General features: G+C 43.9%; 1 protein-coding gene across 2 annotated transcripts in view; it reads left to right on the top strand.

Annotated features, from left to right (window-relative positions):
• Window positions 1-5,687: 5,687 nt before the first annotated feature.
• The window catches only part of JAG1 (jagged canonical Notch ligand 1), a 40,250-nt gene continuing 24,443 nt past the window's right edge, over window positions 5,688-21,494 (top strand). Inside the window, exons 1-3 of one of the 2 annotated variants that reach the window (XM_072634454.1) lie at window positions 5,688-6,252; window positions 7,027-7,332; window positions 18,235-18,286. In XM_072634454.1, coding sequence (XP_072490555.1) covers window positions 6,175-6,252; window positions 7,027-7,332; window positions 18,235-18,286 — 436 coding nt within the window. In that variant the 5' untranslated portion in view covers window positions 5,688-6,174. Of the gene's footprint in view, window positions 6,253-7,026; window positions 7,333-8,536; window positions 8,687-18,234; window positions 18,287-21,494 lie in introns of those variants that run through there. The other variant, XM_072634455.1, reaches the window with a different exon arrangement.

Here is a 21,494-nt window from a genome sequence, read left to right as displayed (position 1 = left end):
TGACTTATCTGCTTCTTTCCTAAAGAGCCAATTTACTATCCAAAATGAATCTATTAGGCTTCAGTGCAAGGGAGATGAAGAGATACCATGACATAGTAATTGTGTATTGGTTTCTAAATTCTAACTAGCTCTAGAAGTGTAATTTCCAAAATCTTTTAGGCGATGAAAAGTCTTGCAAGAATTCAGTCACACTTAGTAATTATAGAAAATCACTGACTATGTTTAGATCAGTCAGCTGTGTCAAAGGACTCATTTGGTAGATGCATGCAGCTCAAGTATAACCATCAACGAGTCCCTGAATCATACAGGTACTTCTAACATCTCCTAATTGTCACTGGACTCTCTGTGACTTGTCCAACTGTTGATGAGGGGATGAGGGTCAGTCAGCAGCATAAAACTGAAGCAAGACAAATTTGGAAGGGATTTGGGGAGGAGTATATAGCAATTTCAAGAAATGGTGTGATGAAGGAGAGAACACAATAAACTTCTGGAGACTTGGGTTCCATATTTTGACACTAGCTATGTGACTCCGAGAAAGTAATTTACCCTGTCTCAGTTACCTTCTTTTAAACAGGGATAAAAATAACACATAATCATTGTTCTGTGGAGAGGATGCTGGGACTGAAGTTAGAGGACATATCACTTACCACTTAGATGACCTTCAGCTAGTCATTCAGATTCTCAGGTTCGGTTTCTTCATCTATAAAATAAGGGAACTAGCTGACTTCTAAGGTTCTTTACCTCTCTCAGTTTATGACTCCATGACAAAACTGGCAGGCATTTTGTAAGGAAAGGACACTGTAAGCCTTAAGTTACTATGTAAGTAAGAATTAGCATTGCAAGCCCAAGGCTAAAAGATAAGCATTTTTTTCAGTAAGATTATTTTTTGGTAAGACAGATTTCATTTTAGTCTGATGAACTGTTAAGAAATCGAGACTATTTTTTGGTTTTAATCAAGGACCAAGGGATATCCAAAGTAGAATGGTCATTTTATCCCAGAAACTCATCATTGCTCACTGTAGCCCATTTCTTTGGGACATTTCCTGTGAAAGTTTTGCCTGACAGGATAAAAAATTATGAATCTATTATCCCTCACCTCCAAAAAAAAGTAAAGTTGCCCTAAGCTACACATAACTACACTGAAACAGAGAGAGACTCAATCATAAATAACTGAACTCAATACAAAACCTAAATAATTTCTTCTAAATAGGTTAATGCCAAACTATCATTGAAAATTCAGGAAATTCAGGTTCTGGTTTCCAAGGAAAATTAATTCAATCCTCTTGTGTGGATGAAAGATTTTTTTTTAATACTAAATCAACTAAGCTTGTGTTTTAATGTATAAATATATAAATTTGTGGCCTACTTATGGTTGCCGTGGGAGCTATTACTTTGAAGATCTTGATTTTTTATGTTTAATTTCTTGGCCATCGATTTTCCTGCCGAATTTCTTGATGAGGAAAGAAAAAAAAGAAACAATGGGTTGGTAGAACTGCACACAAAAATTCTACTTTTCCCATGATGAGCTTTGCCCTGTTATACCACCTGAAACTGCCCATCCAAAGATGTCTTCTTAGGCAAATATGGGAAGGACTGAAGAGCTGACAGGTCTTCCCTCTCTGGTTCCTTCACTGCTACTGTCTGATTGTTCTGCAAAGACATCCATGATTTCCTCAAGCTCTGGTGATATCTAAAACAAAATGAAAATATTTCCTCTGTTGTTCTGACCTCGTCTTTCTTAATCAATTACTATTCATGTGATCCTGGGGGGAAAAAAGTCACTTAACCTTTGCTTGTTTCCCCATCTGTAAAATAGTTATTTGTATTGCCTCTCAGCTTCGGGGTGGTTGTCAGGAAAATTTTTTGTAGATCTTAAAAAAAAAAAAAAATGAACTGTTACTATCAAAATAAAGGAACTAAATATAAAGAGGTTCCTGAGGTATGTGAACTTAAATGTGTGTATATATATATATGTTTATATGCATACACATATATAAACACACACATAAATATAATTTATTTTGTTTCAATATTGTTTCAATATAATTGGTTTCTTTTGTGATCATTTGTATTTTGTGCATTTAAAAACTTTATTCTCTGAAGGGAGACCACCAGTGGGTACAGGACACACTAACACCTGAAGCAAGCAAGCAGCATAGAGAGAATAGTGATAGAAGAGACAGACCAGGGGTGGGGAACCTGTGGCCCCAAGGCCACAAGTAGCACTCTAGGTCCTCAAGTTGGACTCTTTGATAGGATCCAAACTTCAGAGAACAAATCCCCTTAATAAAACTTGGACTCAGTTAAAAGTCTGCACCCAAGGACCTAGAAGGTCACATGTGGCCTTGATAGATCCTACTCCCTCCCCTCCTTCCTCCAGTACTCTCAGGACAGAGTAATAGAGAAACAAAGGGGGACTATAAGGAATAAGTTCTCACAAGTCAGTGGTTCCTCATTCTTTAGTCCTGGAGGAACAGAATTTACCTCTGTTCAAGGTAGGAGGGAGGGAAACAAAGTTCTTGAGAAACTGTAAATAATTTTCTGTTCATGACCTGTCATGGTAAAAAAAGAAAAAATGAATGCCTTCTTCTGGGAGTACCAGTTTAAATTTCTATGAATGCCCTTTCTATCCCTTTCCCTTTCCAGGGATCCCTTTCCTTCTTGGGCTCTGGGAATACTGCCTGGGAGGAACATGGTATCATTTGGAAATCTGAGGGCATCTTAAGGATTCTGAGTTTTACCTTTGACATCCTAGCACCCAACTTGGTTTGCTTCCATTGAGTAGTTTCAACCCTTCCAGAAGCGGATGTTCTGTCATAGTACTGGTCAGAAGAACTAAACTCAATGATGAGAAACCAGTTGGGGCTTGTAGTAATACCTGCCAGAGGGAGCCCCTGCCAGCCATGCATGGGCAACTTTCTTCCAGCCAGTGAGATGTTGGATATTCAGCTAAAAGGCCAACTCTGTGGGTACCACCCTGAGGTGTGTAAGGTGACAGGCCCAGGCAGGGCATTCTGACATGCTAGAGGGCATGAAATTTGAATCTGGGGTGTGTGTGGAATCTCAATTGCACATGTGTCTTAATAGCGACACAAAGAGATCACTTTAACCCTTGTTGAAAAGTCACGATGGAAAAAAAAAGTCTTGCTCTTTTCCCAAAGGTAACACACACACACACACACACACACACACACACATATGCACCCCCACCCCCACCCCCCCCACAGGGGAAGTGGATGTTCTGTTGTTTATTAGGAAGTATCTATTATATCCAAACACAAATGTATGAATGAAAAAATCCAGTGTATTTACCCCAACATTGAAAGGGGAGGAGGAGGGAAGGGGAGCATGGTTGATGTCTATGTGAACATTAGTAAGAATACCTGTAAACGAGATCATGGAATACAAGTGGACACATAGCAACTGAGGATAAAAGTAGCTTCTAAACTGCTCATGGTGGCCATGCCTCGGTTCTGAGAAACACTGAGAATAAGTGAGTTCTCCTAAGAAACACTTAACTCTCCAATGCTAACCTGCCTGGAAACAGTCTGGGAAGACAAGGGGCAGTTACTCAAGTCTGGAAGAAGTCCTCTCTCTCTCCCAGGAGAACTGTGGAAGTTTCTCAGCAAAACTTTCAAAGCCAATTAGGAGGTACTGTTAATTGATTTCCAATTCATCCATATTTAGTTGTCCTCTCTAAAGTTAAGGTCTAATTTTCTTTCCAATACCCAACATAATAGAACAGGATGCGTGTATGGGGCGGGAGGAGGGAGAGAGACAGAGAACGAATACACTTTGGGATAATGTATAAAAGACCCCAGAAAACATCAAAGTGCCAAGAAACGCTAGTTATTGATTCTTCCCTAATGGCTGTTTTTCTGAAGTTCCAAGTCCCCAGAACTCTTCACCTGCCTCTCTGTCTCCTGGGATCACGGAAGGGGATGGCTGGCCAGGTAGCTCACCCTAGCTATGAGTGGGACGGCACTGAATGCTCTTTGGGGATGCTTGCAGCTTTACACAAAAATTAACTGCGTGACCCCCCTGTCATACAACAGACGATCCCTTCTGCACGTCTGGGGGTTCCTCTTTGTGCCCCCAAAGCTCCTGGACCTAAGTCAGCAACACCGAAGTTGTGCCGAGCAGGCAGCGGAGAATTGGATCTGAAGATGTCACTTTTGATCACCCCCCCCTCCCCTCCCAAATGGCCCGAACCCTAAACGTCCTGCTCTTGCAGGGAATGATCCAGGACTCGCCCCCCGGCAGAGCTCCTCGAAAATGTAAAAGGAAAAGAATGATTGTGTAAAATCCCCAGCCACGGGGAAGGAAAGCCCGCTCCCCTACTTGCGCAGAGAACTGAGAGGCAGACAGCGCTGGAGGAGACTACACTGCGGCCCCTGGCCGTGTGAGGGAGAGTGAGTAAGAGATAAAAGCCCTCCCCCGGAGCGCGCACCCCGGCGAGCCCGGGGCCAGCGCCACCCTAGCTGCGGGGGGCGGGCCCGAGCCTTCCCCGAGGGCTTGCAGGAGCGGCCCCTCCGGAACAGTTCGGAGGCCGCCTGCAGGTGCAATCCCCGCACTGCCGAAGGGAGGCGGCCCGCCCGGCTGCGGGCGGGGAAGCCCGGGAAGCGGCGTCTAAGAATAGTCTACCCGCCCGCCCCCACGAGCGCAGCGGAGGGGGAGGGGAGGCCCTGGCCCCTCGCGGGTCTCCCCCGCCCCGCCGCTCCCCCCTGGCGCTGCCGCCGCCGCCGGGCGGCTCGGGAGGGACTGCCGAGCCAGAGGCTCTGCCACCTCCGATCCCACGGCGGAGGAAGGCAGACCCCGAAATCGCAGACACTCGGGGAACGTTTTTTTCGAAATTCCAGGCAAAGGGGGCTGCCCGGGTGGTCTCGGCCGGCCGCCCCAGCCCCCCGGCGGATCGCGGGCAGCCCGCGCCGTCCCGCCGAGCTCGGGGTGCGCGGCTCGCTCCGAGTGGAAGCTCCCTCCTTCTTCTCCTCCTCCTCCCGGGGAGAAGCCGCAATTGACGCACGAAGGGGGAGGGAGGGGAGAGAAGAAGGAAGCTTTCCAGCTCCGGCTGCGTGAAGCCGGGCCCGACCCACACGCTCTTCCCACCAGCCCGGCGTCGGCACGGCGGAAAGCCGAAGCGCGGGCCCAGCCAGCGCCCGGGCTCCGGACACACAGGGAGCCGGCCCCCCGCTTCTCCGCCTGCTTTACACACCTGAGGCGCCACGTGCCCCCCACCTCGGCCCACTTCGCCCGCCCCCGGAAGCGCGTTCCAAGCTCTAGCCCACGCGTGGGATCACATGTCACGCCTCCTCCACCACGCGGATCCTAAGGGCAGCGCTTGCCAAGGCTAAGGGGAGGAACGAAGGCATCCACATAGACGCGTATCTACACACATTCCTAATTAGTCCACCAACCCCAATGCCAGCAGTAACCCCTCTCCGTCTTTTCCACCCAGTTTCTCCCGTTTGCGTGTTCTCGCCCCATTTTGGTGTGTCTCGACCCACCCGCCCCTCTCCAGGCTCTTTTCCTCCCCTCTTGCCCCTACAGAGGGAGGTTGCGGCGGCGGCTGCCGCCCCTCCTTCCTTCCCAGCCTGGGAGAAAGGGAGGAGGGGGAGTGGGCGTGCCCGGGAGGTCTCCGGAGGGACACGCCCCCTCATGAATAGTAATAAGGAGCGCATGCGCCTTCCTGCTGCGGTCGGATAGAGTTAGAAGCCGTCTCCCAGACGGGCTCTCAGGGTTCTTCTCTGTGTGAGCCAGGCTGGAGGGCGAGCGCGGTGCGGGCGCGTGTTATTGTGTTACCTGTGAGGAAGCGGTGGCTTTTTTTTTCCCTTCCTTCCCTCCCTCCCTCCCCCCTTTTCCCTGCAGCCGATCTGAAAGGGAATAAAAGGCTGCGAATAATCATAATAATAAAAGAGAGCAGCCAGAGAGGAGGAAGAGGAGGAGGAGGAGGGGGGAGAGAGCAAGAAAAAAAAAGCGAAGAAATCAGAATAATAAAAGGAGGCTGGGCTCTTTTGCATTCAGGACCGGGACGCTATTGAAAAGGCTTTTGAAAAGTGGTGTTGTTTTCCAGCCGTGCATGCTCCCATCGGTGGAGTATATTAGCCGGGACGCGGCGGCCCCAGCAGCAGCGTTCAGTGTCTCCGCGACCGGCAGCCGAGGCTCCAGGACGAGGCGATGCTTTTACCACGGGCCCCCGTCCGGACTGAGTGCTCTTTAGGTCTGATCATCGCGCTGCTATGCTTGCGAGTGAAGGTACGTTGCACGGCCGCTGTCCTGCGCTGGGACGGGAGGAGCTGCGTGTGCCCGTGTGTGTGTGCGGGGGCCTTTCCTTTCTCCCTCGCCTTCTTCCCTTCCCCCTCCTGCCCCCCGTTAGTCACTTTCTCCAGAGTGGGTAATAAAGCTGTTTGCACCTTGGACTTGGAGGATTGCTGCCAGTGCCTCCCCGTCTTCGCCTCGCCTGCTTCTCGCCTTTCAGGACTATACGCTCCTTTTGTGGTTTTTTAGCATACGTACATACATATACCGTACCTAGATATTGAAACTCTTCTCCCCTTTGGGTGGTTTCTTTTACTACAGACGTGGTTCCCGTGCACTGCGGGGCTTAACTTGCTTTTATCCCAGTCGAGTCCTGCAGCCCCGCAGCTCTGCCCTTCCCTCGGAGTCGAGATTCTCTTTCTCAGCCTTCTTGGTTTGACGTTTATCTAGCACTAACAAATCCCTGCCCTTCTCCTTTTTCCCCTCGTCTCCAGGCTGGGGAAAACAATCACTTTAATTTCATTTCTTAGTTGTATGTGTGTGTGGTGGTGTGTTTTTTTTTCATAGAGTATTCAATTTCTTAATCCTTAAAAAAAAGTGGGAAACGTATTTTCACAGTTGTCACTATGAACTTTGCTGTTGCACGTCTTGTCCATGGGATGGGATTTCCATTTCTTCCTTCTCTTCCTCCACTCCCCCCTCCCCCGCATTAAAAAAAAATAGCCCAAGATAACTTTTTCAGAACTCTTTCTCTGGGGGGCTACTTAACAGGTGTCCTCGGCCTCGGGACAGTTCGAATTGGAGATCTTATCTATGCAAAACCTGAATGGGGAATTGCAGAATGGGAATTGCTGCCATGGCTCCCGAAATCCAGAGGATAGAAAATGCACCAGAGACGAGTGTGCTACTTACTTTAAAGTTTGCCTGAAGGAGTATCAGTCCCGGGTCACAGCAGGGGGGCCTTGCAGCTTCGGATCGGGATCTACGCCTGTCATCGGAGGGAATACTTTTAATCTGAAATCGAATCGGAATAGCGAAAGATACCGGATTGTTCTCCCTTTCAGTTTCGCCTGGCCGGTGAGTCCCAAGTTCTTTCTTGCTGTTTGCGTTTCCCTAGCGAGCGGCATTTAAAGGTCTCTATCCCTGAGCGTGTGTTCTCTTTCAGCTCCCCGTGGGGAAGTGAGGGTGGTGAAATCTTTGCTGAACGACTCGCGGAAATCCCCACGGGAGTTATGGAAAGCTCCAAGTCCCTGCAGAGCTAGGCGGCGAGCCGAGGGGGCTGTCGGCTAGGGGTTGGAAAGGGAGATTTATAACCGTGCAACTGCCTTGCGTGCTTCCTGAGCGTGCAAAGTTGGGAAGACTTAGCTGGTTTGCACGGGGGTCTTTGAGCAAGATGAAAAATCTGCATCAGTTGTGCAAAACGTTGTGCACTTAAGAGTCTGCTGGAATGAGGTCTGGGTCCCGCGCTATGCCTGCTTTCCCTCTCCCCTCCCTCGCCCCCGCCCCGGAGGAAATGAGAGGTCAAGAGTTCATCAGCAAAGTGCGGGGGTTTTTAACCATTGAAATCTGGTGCACCAGAGAAGGGAGAATGCAGTGATGGCCTGGGAGCGCGATCCAAAGGGGCACCCTCCCCTTTCCGTGAGCGGGTGGGGTGTGTCCTTACTGGAGGAGAAGCGGGTAGTAGGCGAGGGGAGAAGAGAGGGAGCCTGCCTTTCCTGCCAGGACCGGGTTGTCAGCTCTCGGCCTGGGGCTCGGGGCTCGTCGTCCCCGGTTCTGAGCTCCTCTGCAGCCCCCCGTCCAGCCCTTTACCGCGGCAGGGCCAGGAGACCCCCGGGCTTTGTGTTCGCTTGGGGAAGGGGCAGGAAGGACGCTCCTTTCCCGCCCTCGCCCCGAGCCCCCTGCTCCCCTCTCTCCGCGGTGCGGCTTCGTTTTCCGCGGTTCTCTGGCTCCTTGGAACAGCTGTGTTTTGCAAACTTCCCTGCTAAGTGCAGACCGCAGAGAAGGGAGGAGGTGGAGCCCGGAACCATGTGCTCTGGGAGGCACTGCGAGGAACCGCGAGAGCCTCCCCCTTCTGCCATCCTCGGGAGACCGGCTCCCAGGGAAGTGGCCCGGTCCGGGAAGGGTCTGCCTTCCTAACAGTTTTATTCTTTTTATGGCGGACAGGGAGGGGCTTGCGTTTTCTCTCTCTTTAAAGTAAAGGCCCCCCGAGGGACTTCCTTACTGCCCACTTTTGGGGGGAGGGAGGTGGGTCCTTCTCTTTTCTGCCATCCAGTGCAAACGTGCACGGTAAAGCGACAGGCCTTGGCAGTTGCCTCCCTTCTCCCAAAAGGATGTACTCGAAATGGTCTCTCCTTCAAAAGGAAGGCTTGGACAAAATTATCGCTACACCCTCTATCAGGGGCACGCCGAAATCTCTAGAAGCTGCGGTGAGGTGGGGAACTTTGGGTTTTAAAGCTGGGGGGGAGGGGGTCTCAGGGGCTGGGACTGGCCAGGCACCAATGAGAGGACTGTGCAAAGGTTTGGGTCTGCCCCACTGGGTGGTGGGTGGATTCAGTCGCTGGGAAGAATGCATTCAGCCATGTGCTCTAGAATCGTGCCCTCTGCTGCCGCCTACCTGTGGTCCTGGAGAGTCTCAAGCTGTGATTTACCCCCACCAGCGGGGCACTGCGCCCTGGGCAGGGTGGTGTACTTCCGCCTCTGGAAAGTAATAAAGTCCACATTTTTAGGAGATAGCACTGCAAAGGGTAGCTTACACACGTGTTCTCTGTGGGGACTGTAATCAGGCTCCCTCATTTGTGTGTGTTTGAAATAAGATAAAACTGTTATCAAATATGCCATCAAACGGATGAGTTTTATAAAAATCTGTGGCCTTTGAAGTTCTGCCAGAGGCTTCAGTGCTGCTCCTGCTGTGGGGTTCGACGTTTCTGAAGGGCAGGCTCGTCTGGATATCCCTTTCTCCCCCCTTTTGAAAAAGAAAAATCTCTGAGCAGAAATTCCACTGAAAACTAATTTTCTTCTGCTCAGGAATTCAGAGTGACTTAAGCAGAACTGTATTGCCTGAAAAGAGGACGTTCTTTAAGAGTCAAAGGGACTGTGTTCAAAGCCGACCTCTGACGTTTAGCAAACAGGGTATGTGACCTTGGACAAGTCACTTACAAAGTCCTTGAGCCTCATCTGGGTTGGATTAGATGGCTTCTGAGACTCCTTCCTCATCCTGATCCTGTGACTTTGAATGCACAGCTTCATGGGGCTGGGGGGGATTTGGGAACTAATTCAGGGAATTTGGCAAGAGGACACTTCTATTTATGTTCCCTGTTTCAACAAAATTATAAACTAAGACTAAAGTAAAGCTAAAAAAAGGATAGCTATGAGGTTTGTTTGAGAAGGTGGTAATGCCTGGGTGGTTGGTATGGAGAACCTAACTTCATCGCATACCTTATCTACCAAAGTTTGGAAATCGTAAGCTGGAGGAGCTAACCCTAGTTCTTAATAGAAATGAGAAAGACTAGAAATGAAGGATGCTTAGAGATAGGGAAATTATTCCTTTTTATTCCAGGAGCTCCAAACACTTAACCTGTGCCTTCCTATTTCTCACTTGCCCTCCCCCTCCACTCCATCCCCCCAAAGTTGTTCTCTAACACTTCCTAAAATTGTTCAGGAAGTGTAGGTAAGTTTCATGCTTATTCCCTTGATTGATGTTTGAAATGGGAAACTTGAGGTTTATTTTTCTTAAAGCATAATTTGAAAGTGTAAAGTTTGGTAGTTTCCCTTGAATCTCCAAGTGTGGTTAGCACTGCTAGGATTGAAACACAAGGTGTTTAATCATTCTCCTAACATGGTGATTCAGTAATCATAAAATAGGCTTTAGATTTGAAGGATGGCCTTCATTTCTTGAAAGTGCTGGGCTAGGTTCACCTGCTCAGGGTATGAAATAGAAACTTTTGAATTCTTGTAAGAAATTTGACTTAGTTGCCACATAGTGGAATAAGTTCTGTAAGTGAAGGAATTTCATTTTGATAATGACCTTGATCAAACAAGGGTTTTCCAGTGCTGCAGAGGAAGAAGTAGAAGTGATTTAGCAAGAAATGAAATACAAAACACACTCCAATGTTAATATATTAAGCCCACTAAAAGTTTGGACTGGCTGGTCTAAGCATTTTGTTACATTCATTTGGCTTAGATTACTCTGACCCAATTTTCATGGTGTAATCTATTTTTTAAATTATCATAAGCTTCATGCTCTGAGATTCAGGCAAACTTTTTTTCTTTTTTTTTAAGAAACAGCCAGGTTTATGATTTTGGAAGAGAGATCACATCTCACAATAATGTCCTTTATTCAATTAAACAAGAAGAAGGGGAATCATTTTGTAACCAATAAATCTTATTAAACTGTGCCACGAAAGTGATGTTGATCCCCAGTTAGTGGTTGCTTATTAAAAATCTGTTGGGAAAGCAGTATGGTGTATTGGAACAGATGGCTAAATTTGGAATTAGAAGACTGATTCCATTTCAAATCCTAGCAGTGCCATTTACAACCTTCTTAATTGTAAAATTAAGGGGTGGGTTGGATTAGATGGTCTTTCAGGTCCCTTGCAGTGCTAAACTTGTGATCTTGTAATTGCCTGTACCAATCCTAAAAACTTCTTTTGGATATCCAGAAAATTAACACATTAAATTGTATTGATGAAGACATCCAGCTAGTTAGGGTTGGACTTGCCTGGCCCTAGGAAGAGATACACGTAAGAAATTTAGAAATATTTTTATTTAAATTTTACATAGGTGCCGTTTCGTTTTTTTGCCTGACTGAACACCTTATGAGATATTGATAACATTGACCCAGCATTTAAAACAATTGCAAAGATCTACTAGATTGTTAAGAATAAATCATTTGAAATATGAGCTCTCTGTACCAATGAGGCTGCCAACTTTGACCTGCTCCATGCTTATTTCGTGAATGAATGACCCAACTACTACACTCTGGAGACCTTTATGTAGAAACACAGACTGCCAAAATTTTAATCTTAAAGTAATTTTACCCTCTTTCTGTTCCTTGATCTATTCCCCAGATGTTCTTTCTGTAACTTGTGTGCACATAAACTTGATGTTTCTGAACCAGTCCTTTTAGATTTCAGCTAGCATCTCCCAGAAACAGGTCAAGTGTTTCATGGGGATGTATTCAAACAAATGCAATGCCTACAAACATGGGGCATGTGCATGCTCCGGGCAAAATGCTTTACATGCATAGAGATGTTAAACATGCTTTGTCCAAACCAGCTACCTTAAAAAACACAAGTGTGAACAAGTAGGTGTTTTGTTTTTCGTTATTTTTGCATTGGAAACAGCCATAGGCATAAGGGAAATAATGCAAAGAAAGTTACTGATTGTCCTTCCCTGAGATGACTGAACTAAGGTGTCTGGAGAAGAACTTGTCAAATCCATTCATTTTTAAGGCCATTAAGTTTACTATGTTTCTTTCCTTGCTAGCTCAGGTGCTAGTTTCCCTGTTCACTTTTCCTTCTTGTTGGTCTGTTGCCCTGTTTCCTAGCAACTTATTCAAACCTCTAATCAATTAAATGAATTTACAACCCACCACCCCACACCAATTATTCACTGGGGAATGTTTTTCTTTAAAAAATCTACAAAACGAAATGTGCAAAGAATATATAAAGAACTGACCAGTGATTGCTACTTAAATGCACAAACTACCGAAAATCAGATTAGCTAGAAGCATTTAAATGTATCCAGTACTGGAAAGCTTTATACCCAATGGTAATGTCTTCAGGACCTTCCCCAACAGAAGGGCAAAGGGAAAGAGTTTAGCATGAGAAAAAAAAAGTTATCAAAAAAGTAGCCAAGGCAACAAGAGCCTGTCTCTCCCACCTCCCCCTTTTTTCTGATTCTAAAGCAGGAATGCAAACAGAGGCCTGAGAATGCATGTGTGATGATAGTGCTGGACATTTATTGGACAATCGTGGTATGTCCAGAATTTGATTGTCTAAGCTTTAAAGATTAGTCTCAATTTAGGAGAAAGTATAACTGATCTAATGATCCACTTAATCCCCTGGATGTGCAGAAAATCAATTTGGGAAGACTTAGTTTTGTGGATTGCCTTGTTAAGACTGCTTCCAACCTTATTTGACTTTTACCAGGTTATCTCTGCTTCAAAATATGTGAAATTACATTACTTGGAAACATGGGTCAAGCTTAAATACAGCCTACATATAGGGCTAATGTCAGTTCTCTGGCGTTTCACAGAATACCAATAGAATGCATCTTAAAGAACAGTTAGGTGATTGTTGCCCTTACACATTCCCCTCTGGAGGTAGGAGACAATTATAGGGAAGTTAGGATTCAGAAATACAGTAACTTGGCCTTTAGTTAGGGCCAGAGAAACCTTGCTGTTGGTTTCCCCTTAGAAGCCCTGTGGTCCTTGTTTTTACAGTGTAAATTACATTCATTACTGGTATGGTGTATATAGAAGAAAATTTTAAAATGTGTCTGCAAGTGGTTTGTAAATAGTCAAACATTCCGAGTCCTCTACCAGCTCAACCCAGTTTTTATGCACTTTTGGTAAATAAGTAGAAGGGCTTCTTGTCCAGGCTTGCTCTATGTGAACCTGAGTGTTGTGCTTGGCTGGCTTCTAGGTATTCTATCTATTAACCTTGCCACCCTTTTGTAACTGGTGCATTTAATTGTCAGTGGGATGCTTTTTAAACAGGTAGGGATAATGATAGAAGCAAGAACGGTAATTTTTTTTGAGTCTATAGTATTGGGAGGCTTGGGGGGGGGCGGTCCTGTTGTGGTGGGATTTCATGAGAAAATAACTTTGTAACCAGATAAAGTTCCATTGAGATGTCCAGCGCACCACAGCTGAAATCACTTTTTAACCACAAACGTCTATTTAAAATCTGAGATGCATGCCATAGGTTAAAATAAGAAAAAAAAAAAAAAAGATGGATTTGAAATCTTTGAGGCATTGTTGGGTTAATGCATGCTAGGCCACCCAGACAGAAGCAGTGCTGCCTAATATTAACCAGGAACAATAGCATGGTCGTATTGACCGCAGGGAGGATTACAGAACATAATGGGGCCCATCCAAAAATAATGCTAATACAGGACAAGCAACGAGAAGCAGCAGTAGACTCAGCAGAGCCCAGCTCCCAGACAAACCGGGGACTGACTTCACACAATGCCAGCTTCAACCCATTAGGTATTCACAGGATGCTCATTATTCTAACAGGCTTGCCAGATCAGAGCTGGGTCTGGTTTTATTGGCTACAGCAAGCCCACAGTTTGGATATCAGTACTTTTCATGTCCATCATTTTGGCAAGGGATGGGGGATGGGGTTGGGGGGGGGGGAAGCAGTGTTAAAGTTCTCCACCACAGCTTTGTTTTGTCTGTGGCTGGTGAGAGGAAACTTTTGACTCTTAACAGTACTTAATACAATCCCTTTTTTTTTTTATGTCCCCTTCCCCAAAGTGTCAATGAAGTGCTTACTAGTGCCAAGAAACTGAAATTTTGTGATGTCTGATTGTGCCTGATCTACAGTGCCATGTCCACCATCAGGGAGCAAAGATTTGTACATTTCTGAGTTTTGTCACAGAGGAATGACCTGGTTGGTCCAAGGATTGTAGTTGGTGACTAGGCAGGCTTTACCTTCATCAGGGATACTTCTCAGTCTGTGTTTTGGAGGTTTACAAAAGCTGGGCTTTTCTCATTTCTCAAAGACTGTACTAAGTCCTCTGGACCTTTATGTTAATTTATTACTGGTTTCTTGTGGATTTGGAGGAGGAAGAATTCCCTCTAACAAAACTCTATCTACTCTCAAGCAACTGCTTCTGTACTTCATAGGTACTTTAACAAATGTTCCTGCAACTTTAGTGTTATAAAAGGGATCCTAAAAAAACTCACTTCACTACTGGAGAGGTGATTACCATTCACTTTGCAAATCTATTCAGAAATTAAAAACTACCCTAGCTTTGCCTCTAGGCTATTGTTTCCAGATAATGGGGAGGCAGGCCCCACTCTATAGCCCTTGGGTTGATTTGGAGGTAGGATAAAGGAAATCCTAGTAAGACAGAACCACAATTGAGTGTTTCAGCCCCAGTCCAATCTGGCTCTAGAGGAATAGGGACTTGTAAGAGGTGAAGATTTAATTTGCTGTTTAGCACATGATGAATGTGTCAATAATTATTGTGTTTTTGGAGGTGGAAGGGTTCTAAAATTCCTAAGTATTATGAGGATGGCCCTTCTAACAGTTGAACTTCACTTTCTGCTACGAGTAATGTTCCTTTATTTCCATAGCTTTAATGTGCGGTATTTAAGGGTAGGGTGGGTTCCCTTCCCCCTGGGGTACTCATTAAACTACTAAGGTTTGAACATTTACATACTACTTGCTGGATGTTTCTTTTAAAATCTGCTTTGGCCCCTAGAATCTGCTTTCTGGTCCAGATCAGATTTACAGTGCCTAATTGAGTGTGACTTTATCATAGTTCACTGCAGATTTGTGGCCCAGGACCTTGCTTTGATGGAACAAGGTAGTTGATCTGGAATTTTTGTGTCCCAGTGTATATTTGGGGATGGGCAGAGGTCAGGGGTGGGCATGGGAAAAATCAAACTTCCTTAACCTTAGTAGTCATTCCTAAGATATCTTAGTTGTTGATCTAGAGAGGAGAGAGGAGAGGAGGGGGGGGGGGGGGAAGAGAGAGAGAGAGAGAGAGAGAGAGAGAGAGAGAGAGAGAGAGAGAGAGAGAGAGAGAGAGAGAGGAGGGGGAGGGGAACAGATGAAGAGGGAGGGTGGGAAGCCCTTCCTATACCCCATGAGGTGCATAGATTACTCAAAGCTTATGGATTTTGGGAGAGGAATACACCTTTCCAACAGCCACATTCTATGATAATAGTAACCCGAGAAAAAAGTTTTGTTTTGTCTCAATGTGTGTATGAGTGATCAGTTCAACAAGTATTTAATGCCTACTATGTTACAGACACTGTGTTAGTAGGTGGGGATACAAAAATGAAAATCCTTGGTTTTCCTTGATTGGGGGAGGGGTTGGGGAAACATTTTCACTGATAAGTAATGATAAAAACATATTCAAGTGATTTAGAAAGGGGAGAGCACCGACAACTGGTGAGATAGGGGGAAGGGCAGATCAGGAAAATCCTGGGATAAGAGGTGACACATGAGCTGAACCTTAAAGGAACTAGGGATTCTTGGCATCTTCCCAGCCTGGGGAGATGGGGGTAGGGTGGGATGAGGTGCAGCCTGTGCAGAAAGCAAAGAGATGGTTGATGAAATATTGTGTATGAGAAGCAAGAAATGGGGCAGTTTGGCTGGAGTCTAGAATTAGAGAATCAAATGACGTGAAATCATTCTAGAAAGGCAAGTTGGAAGCAGATTATGAAGGACTTTAAAATGCCCAACAAAAGTCTGTATTTATTCTTGGAAGCTTCTTGAGTAGGAGAGTGGTATGGCTAGTCCTATGTTTTTGGAATAGCAATTTGGCAGTAATGTTGAAGATAATGGGGGTAGAGACTGAAGGTGGGGAGTCCAAATGAGGAAACTTACTGTAGACCAGGTGACAGACATGGAAGGTCTGAACTGAACCCCAAGGAAAGTGAGAGGAAAGGGGGCTATTGGAGGAAGGGAGTAGAAAAACAAAAAACCCAACCACCCTTTCTTTCAAATTCTGGGGTTTCTTGAGCCCCATATTTAACTAAAGCCATTACATGGCAGTGATATAAGAGTAAGATTAAAAAAAATTTTTCGTAGTGAAAGTGGAGAAAAAAGATATTTTCACACACAAAAGCAAAACTTAGCCATTTGTTTGAAAAATTCTTATGTCTCCTATGGGAGGATGTTACTACCACAGGTTTTTGCCATCCCCTTTCCTTAGGGTAGGGAGGTGTTGGTAAACAACTCTTAAGAACTAAATCCTGTAACTTGCTTAGAAAGCTAGGTAGACTACGAACTGGATCTCCCACGTGCTTATTACGTGAGACCTAAAGGAAAATACTTTGAATATTAATAGCTGCAAAGTGAGCCTACTACATCAACCAATTGTTGTCTATCTTTTTGGCTTTAAAAATATTGGTAAAGATCTTACTTTTAAAGCTGGTGCAAGTCTGTTAAAACTTTTAGTATCATTGTCTTTAATCAAAAGATTAATTACATCCACATTGTGAAGGGGAAGGGGAAGGGCACAGGTAGCAAGCCATATTGGCAGCAAATGGAGGGGCTAATTATAGCACTAGAAGACACATTTTAGTGCCTAAATTTTATTTTTCAGGCTTGAACCTTTTCCTCAGTTGACTATTGAAATCGCAAATTGTTCCTGCTCTAAGAAAGAGTCCTGTGATCTTGTAGGAAATCCTGAGAAATTTTAAGAGGCTTTAAATAAGGTGTAACTTTCACTAATAAAATATTAACAACAACAACAAATAGTCTTGACTGATAGCCACCACATAAGAGGTGAGGCCATGCCTCAGCATGCCTAGCTTTGCTTACTTTTCTAAGCATTTTCCCACAGTTATCAGTGAAGGAAATGGAATCCCAGTCATCTTTGAAAATGAAACATATTTAGGCCATATTCCAAGACAATGCCTATCACTAAATAGATTTCCATTCAAAAGACTACATGCTGTGTCATGTCGTGAGAAATAAGGCTAACTAAGAAATAATCTTAGTTAGCTTTCTGCCCATACCTTCCAGGTGTTTACTTTTCCTACTTAAATCATTGTTGGTTTCTAGTAAAATAATATTTCATTGATATATTCCACTATCACAAACGGTTGATAGCTAACTGGGGCAGAGCAAGTATGTGTTGCATAAATAAACTAGTACCTGTGATTCAGAGAATTTAAAATTCTCTCCTCTCTCCCTCCAAATACACACACTTCCCTAGTACCAAAATAGAAGAAAGTTTATTTAAGCCTGGAGTTTTGTGACTCTGACCTTATAGTGGAGTCACAAGTAAAGATTTAACCAGATTGAAGTAAAGGTGGGAATTTGCTAATGGATTGGGGTTTAGGGACCTCTCTCCCTACTTCTTTCTTTTCCCTTCTTTCCTCCTTGCTTTTCTTCAGTTTTAGAGCCAGAGATAAAAGGTACCTTCCATATAATAGCTGGCACATTTCCAGTTTCCAAGGAGTCTGTCTAGTTGGTGGATGCTCATGATTATAATTAGAATGTTAGATTCCATTGACAGATAGTTTCATCTATTAATGTGACCCATAGGTTTACAGTTTTCTTTCCCCCCTCCCCATATTCACCTCTCCCCTTCCCCCCCACCCCACTCCACCCCCATTGCAGGCTTTGTTTCACAAAGTCTCTCTTTTCCACCAACCCCTCCCTTCTTAGTTCCAAGATTCATCAGTCCTTTCCTTTAGTTACCTGATACTTGTGGGAGCAGTGATGGTCTAGCACAGACATAGCTTTCAAAGGGGTGCTGAAAAGGAAAAAAGGTCTCTCGAGATTGCCCAGCCAGGGTTCGGTGTGTAATCTTAGCAATGCCCCTACTATTCACCGTGTGGGGATTTTTTTTTTCTCCCTGGGCAAATACCTGGTTAGCTTAGAATAAATTCATTGTCTGCTTTTCTTATGTGCTACAGTTAGAGCCCAGCACATTTGGGAAAACTGTATACCAAGTGTCAGTCTATAGCAAGGTGGCATTTCCTGATTAAGCCCATGAGATGCATTAGTGATGACAATAATGAGCTCAGGAAGGTGAAAGGTCCTGTTTATCATTCTGGATAAGGTAGCTTAAGGGGTTAGGAGAGTTTGTCTTCAGTAAAAATCTGTTGCTTAGTTTAAATTTAAAACAGGAACAATCTAAACTGATTATAAATGCCATTTTCAGGTGGACTTTTGACTTTTAATTGGCGTTTGTGGGAAAGAGGCAGTTAGGAATATTATGAAACTCAGTCAAACATTCCCAACCATTGGGGTCACTACATTAATTTTTTTTTTGTCTGTTTTACAGAGATCCTACACTCTGCTTGTGGAAGCTTGGGATTATAGCAATGACACCAATAGTAAGTATTACTTGACTAGACCTCAGCTCTAAAAAGCTCTCCCCAAGCTTGCCTACAAAAACCTGTTTATTTCCCTGAATTCATCATTTAAAGCCATATGTGCCACTCACAATCTTCTCTCACCCTCAGGTGGAATCATTCTCTTTCTGGCTGATTTGGTCCCTCCCTCTACTTCTCTTTCCCCTGTCCTGAGCTTGGATAATCTTGTAGCAAGGATGGTCCTTCCAGGTTGAAAGACTTCCCATAGCTCTAAGTCAGTGTTTGAATTGGTCTGTCTTTGAGGAAAGAATCTTAAAAAGTTTTACATTTTGAAATTCTTGTCTTTTTTTAATGATCATATTAGTGAAGAATGGGTCAGGTATCACTTTTCATGGGGATTATTACTTGGACCTTTAAAAAATTATGATAAATCTACTTGTCCTGTCCATATTTGAAGGATGTCATTGAATGACTTCTTCTCATCTATTCTCAGAAGGATAGTCTTCAGAAGAAGAACTCGTTTGTAAAAGCACCAAATAAAGTCGATTTGGGAGACAAGTGTTTCCAGTTAGCTCAGCGTGCAGCAGGATCCCTTATTAAAGTGACATCCACATGACAAAAACATCTCTGAAGCTCCATTTCTACAGTCTCTCCATCCCTTTATTTTTTGCAAGAGTTCCTAATTATCTCTCTCTTTATGAATCCTTGATCAGTATAAGAGTGCTTGTCAAAGCAGGTGGAGTAAGTTTTTCTATTTGGCGCCCAAAGTGGTAGAACCTTTCAGTTACAGCATTTCCCTTCTGACTGTAATTAAATATTGCTTACTTCCTTGGACCACTTCTTACATGGTGTTAAGTGAACTCTTTTGCTAGTAAAAATCTCTGAGCTAAGTAAAACTTTAAGGAAAAGGTATGTCTTATGTAGACAGAATAAGTCTCTTGGTGCATTATTGTATTTCCTGGCAAGTCCTCTAATATGTCTGAGCTTTAGTATCTGTATCTATACAATGGGGTTAGTACTTTTTGCATACCCTACCTCTCAAATAAGACACCGTATAAGGGAAATTGCCTTGAAAACCTATTGGGAATTGGTTATATTTTCTTATTCCTGCGAATATTCAAATATCTGGTTCTCTGAAAACCTTCCAGTCTTCTTTCTTATCCCTAGCACTGCCTTCAGTCTTTTTTTCCTTTGCCTTGCTCTCTTCTCTTCTGAGATAAATCTGCTAGTAATTAGGAACTTCAGCTTTGCTCAGTCTGCCTAGATTCTGAAATGATATGGAACCTTGTTTTGGAGAGAACTCTGTTAACTACTGATGGAATAACAACATGTAGCTGGCTAAAGTTCTCACAGTATAGTTACTGCTCATCTTGCCTGGATAACTTTAGAGTCAGTCATTTATGCAGGGTAGCAAACTTTTACTTTTGTCTCTCTGTCTCTCTCCCTCTCTCCCTGTCTCTCTCTCTCTCTCTCCCCCCGTCCTCTCTGTCCTCTCTCCTCTCTCTGTCTCTCTCCCTCTGTCCCTCTCTCCTCTGTCCTTTGTCACTGTCTCTCTCCCCCTCTGTCTCTGTTTCTCTCCCTCTCTCTCTCTCCTTGTCTCTCTGTCTTTCTCTATCCCTCTCTGGCTGCTCCCTTATGCTGTTATGCTGACCAGTAGCACTGGGGAAAAGATCAAAGGAAGAGGACCAGGGAGAAAATGTCTTATATAGTTATGACATTTTTTGTTTTTACTCTAGTTGCTTGTAAATAGCCAGTATCAGTATGACTTGTGTGTGCCTGTCAGTTCAGCTCACTTTCTCTTCTCTCTCATTGGAACCAGGTTTAACAATGTTGCATTATCCTATTTTATAAAAGTTGCCCTTTTTACCCTACCTCATTTCTTCCCCCACTACTGCTTTTATTTTTATTGATCTATGATTTCATTGATATATAGGAATCAAGAATAAACTCTCTTTACCAATTTGGATTGGTACCTGCTCTTCAATGGATGCCTTAAAGAGAAATTTATTGGCTTGTCTTAGGTTTCAAAGGCAGGATTTCAACTTAGGGCTTCTGACTTGAAGGCCATCTCTTTATCCACTGTTTTGACTCTTTCTCTCTCATCTAATCATTCTATTAAAAAGAAATTCTAATTAAAACCTCTGTATTCATGCCTCTCTTTCACCCTCCCAAAATTTTTGAAAGCATTAACATGTTAAGCATTAGAGGAGACATTTATGTTGCAACTTAAAGTTTGCAAAGTTCTATACACCTATTTTTAAAAAAATCTTCATAATAATCCTTTAGTAGTTACTTCATAGGCATCATTATTCCCACTTTCCAGAAGAAGACAGTGAGGCTCAGGCTGTCTTACTTGTTACACCATGTCAGGGGCAATCCTTGGACTTGAGGCTCTCCTGGCTCCTAGAACAGTACTCTCTCCATAATACCATACTACTATCTCATAGTACATTGTTACTATAGGCACCTTAAAGTTGATCTTTGGCAATAAAGACAAAAAAAGGCCATTGTTTACTTTATAGTGTGGTAGCAGACCAACAACCAGGAAGATCCATCTACCAAACGGGTCACATAGGCAGTGCATGTATGAATATGGCATTTGATAAACTAGTTACTTAAAAAAAAAAGCATTTATTAAGTTCCTGCTGTGCTAAGGTACTGTGCTAAGTACTTTAGAAACATTATGTCATCTGATCTTTACAACAATTCTAAAGTGATACAATTATTAAACCCATTTTACAGTTGAGAAAAGTGAGGCAGACAGAAGGTTAAGTGATTTGCTCTGGGCCACATAGCTAATAAGCATCTGAAGCTGGATGTAAAGTCAGTTCTTCCTGGCTCGAGACCCAGCTGCACCAGCTACTTGCCTCACTCGTCTCCAATGAAGTCAGAAGTAGATCACTGTATGCCCCAAATTCTGAGACGTTACTTAATTTACCATTACTGCTTCTGGATGCTTGGTCCTGAAATCTTTTGTTAAGTGCCATATATATATAGTTATAAAAGATAAGTTGTGATTATTTTCCACCTGTTGAGTGTTTGTAATTTAAACTCTGTTCTTCAACCTTGTAGAGTGAGGTTAAGGTTGTTTTTTTTTCCTTTTGTGCTATTTAACTTTTTTAAAAAAATTACTATCATTTTAATAGTCTGTCTTGATTGAGTCAGCCACCTTCAGAGCAGGCCAACTCTCTGTCTATGGATCTAAATTAACAAGGGCTGCAATATTAAA

The sequence above is a fragment of the Notamacropus eugenii genome, chromosome 1 (genome assembly GCF_028372415.1).
Source record: "Notamacropus eugenii isolate mMacEug1 chromosome 1, mMacEug1.pri_v2, whole genome shotgun sequence".
Classification (NCBI taxonomy): domain Eukaryota; kingdom Metazoa; phylum Chordata; class Mammalia; order Diprotodontia; family Macropodidae; genus Notamacropus; species Notamacropus eugenii.
The sequence above is the reverse complement of the archived record's forward strand: the minus strand, read 5'-3'. Positions and strand labels throughout refer to the sequence as shown.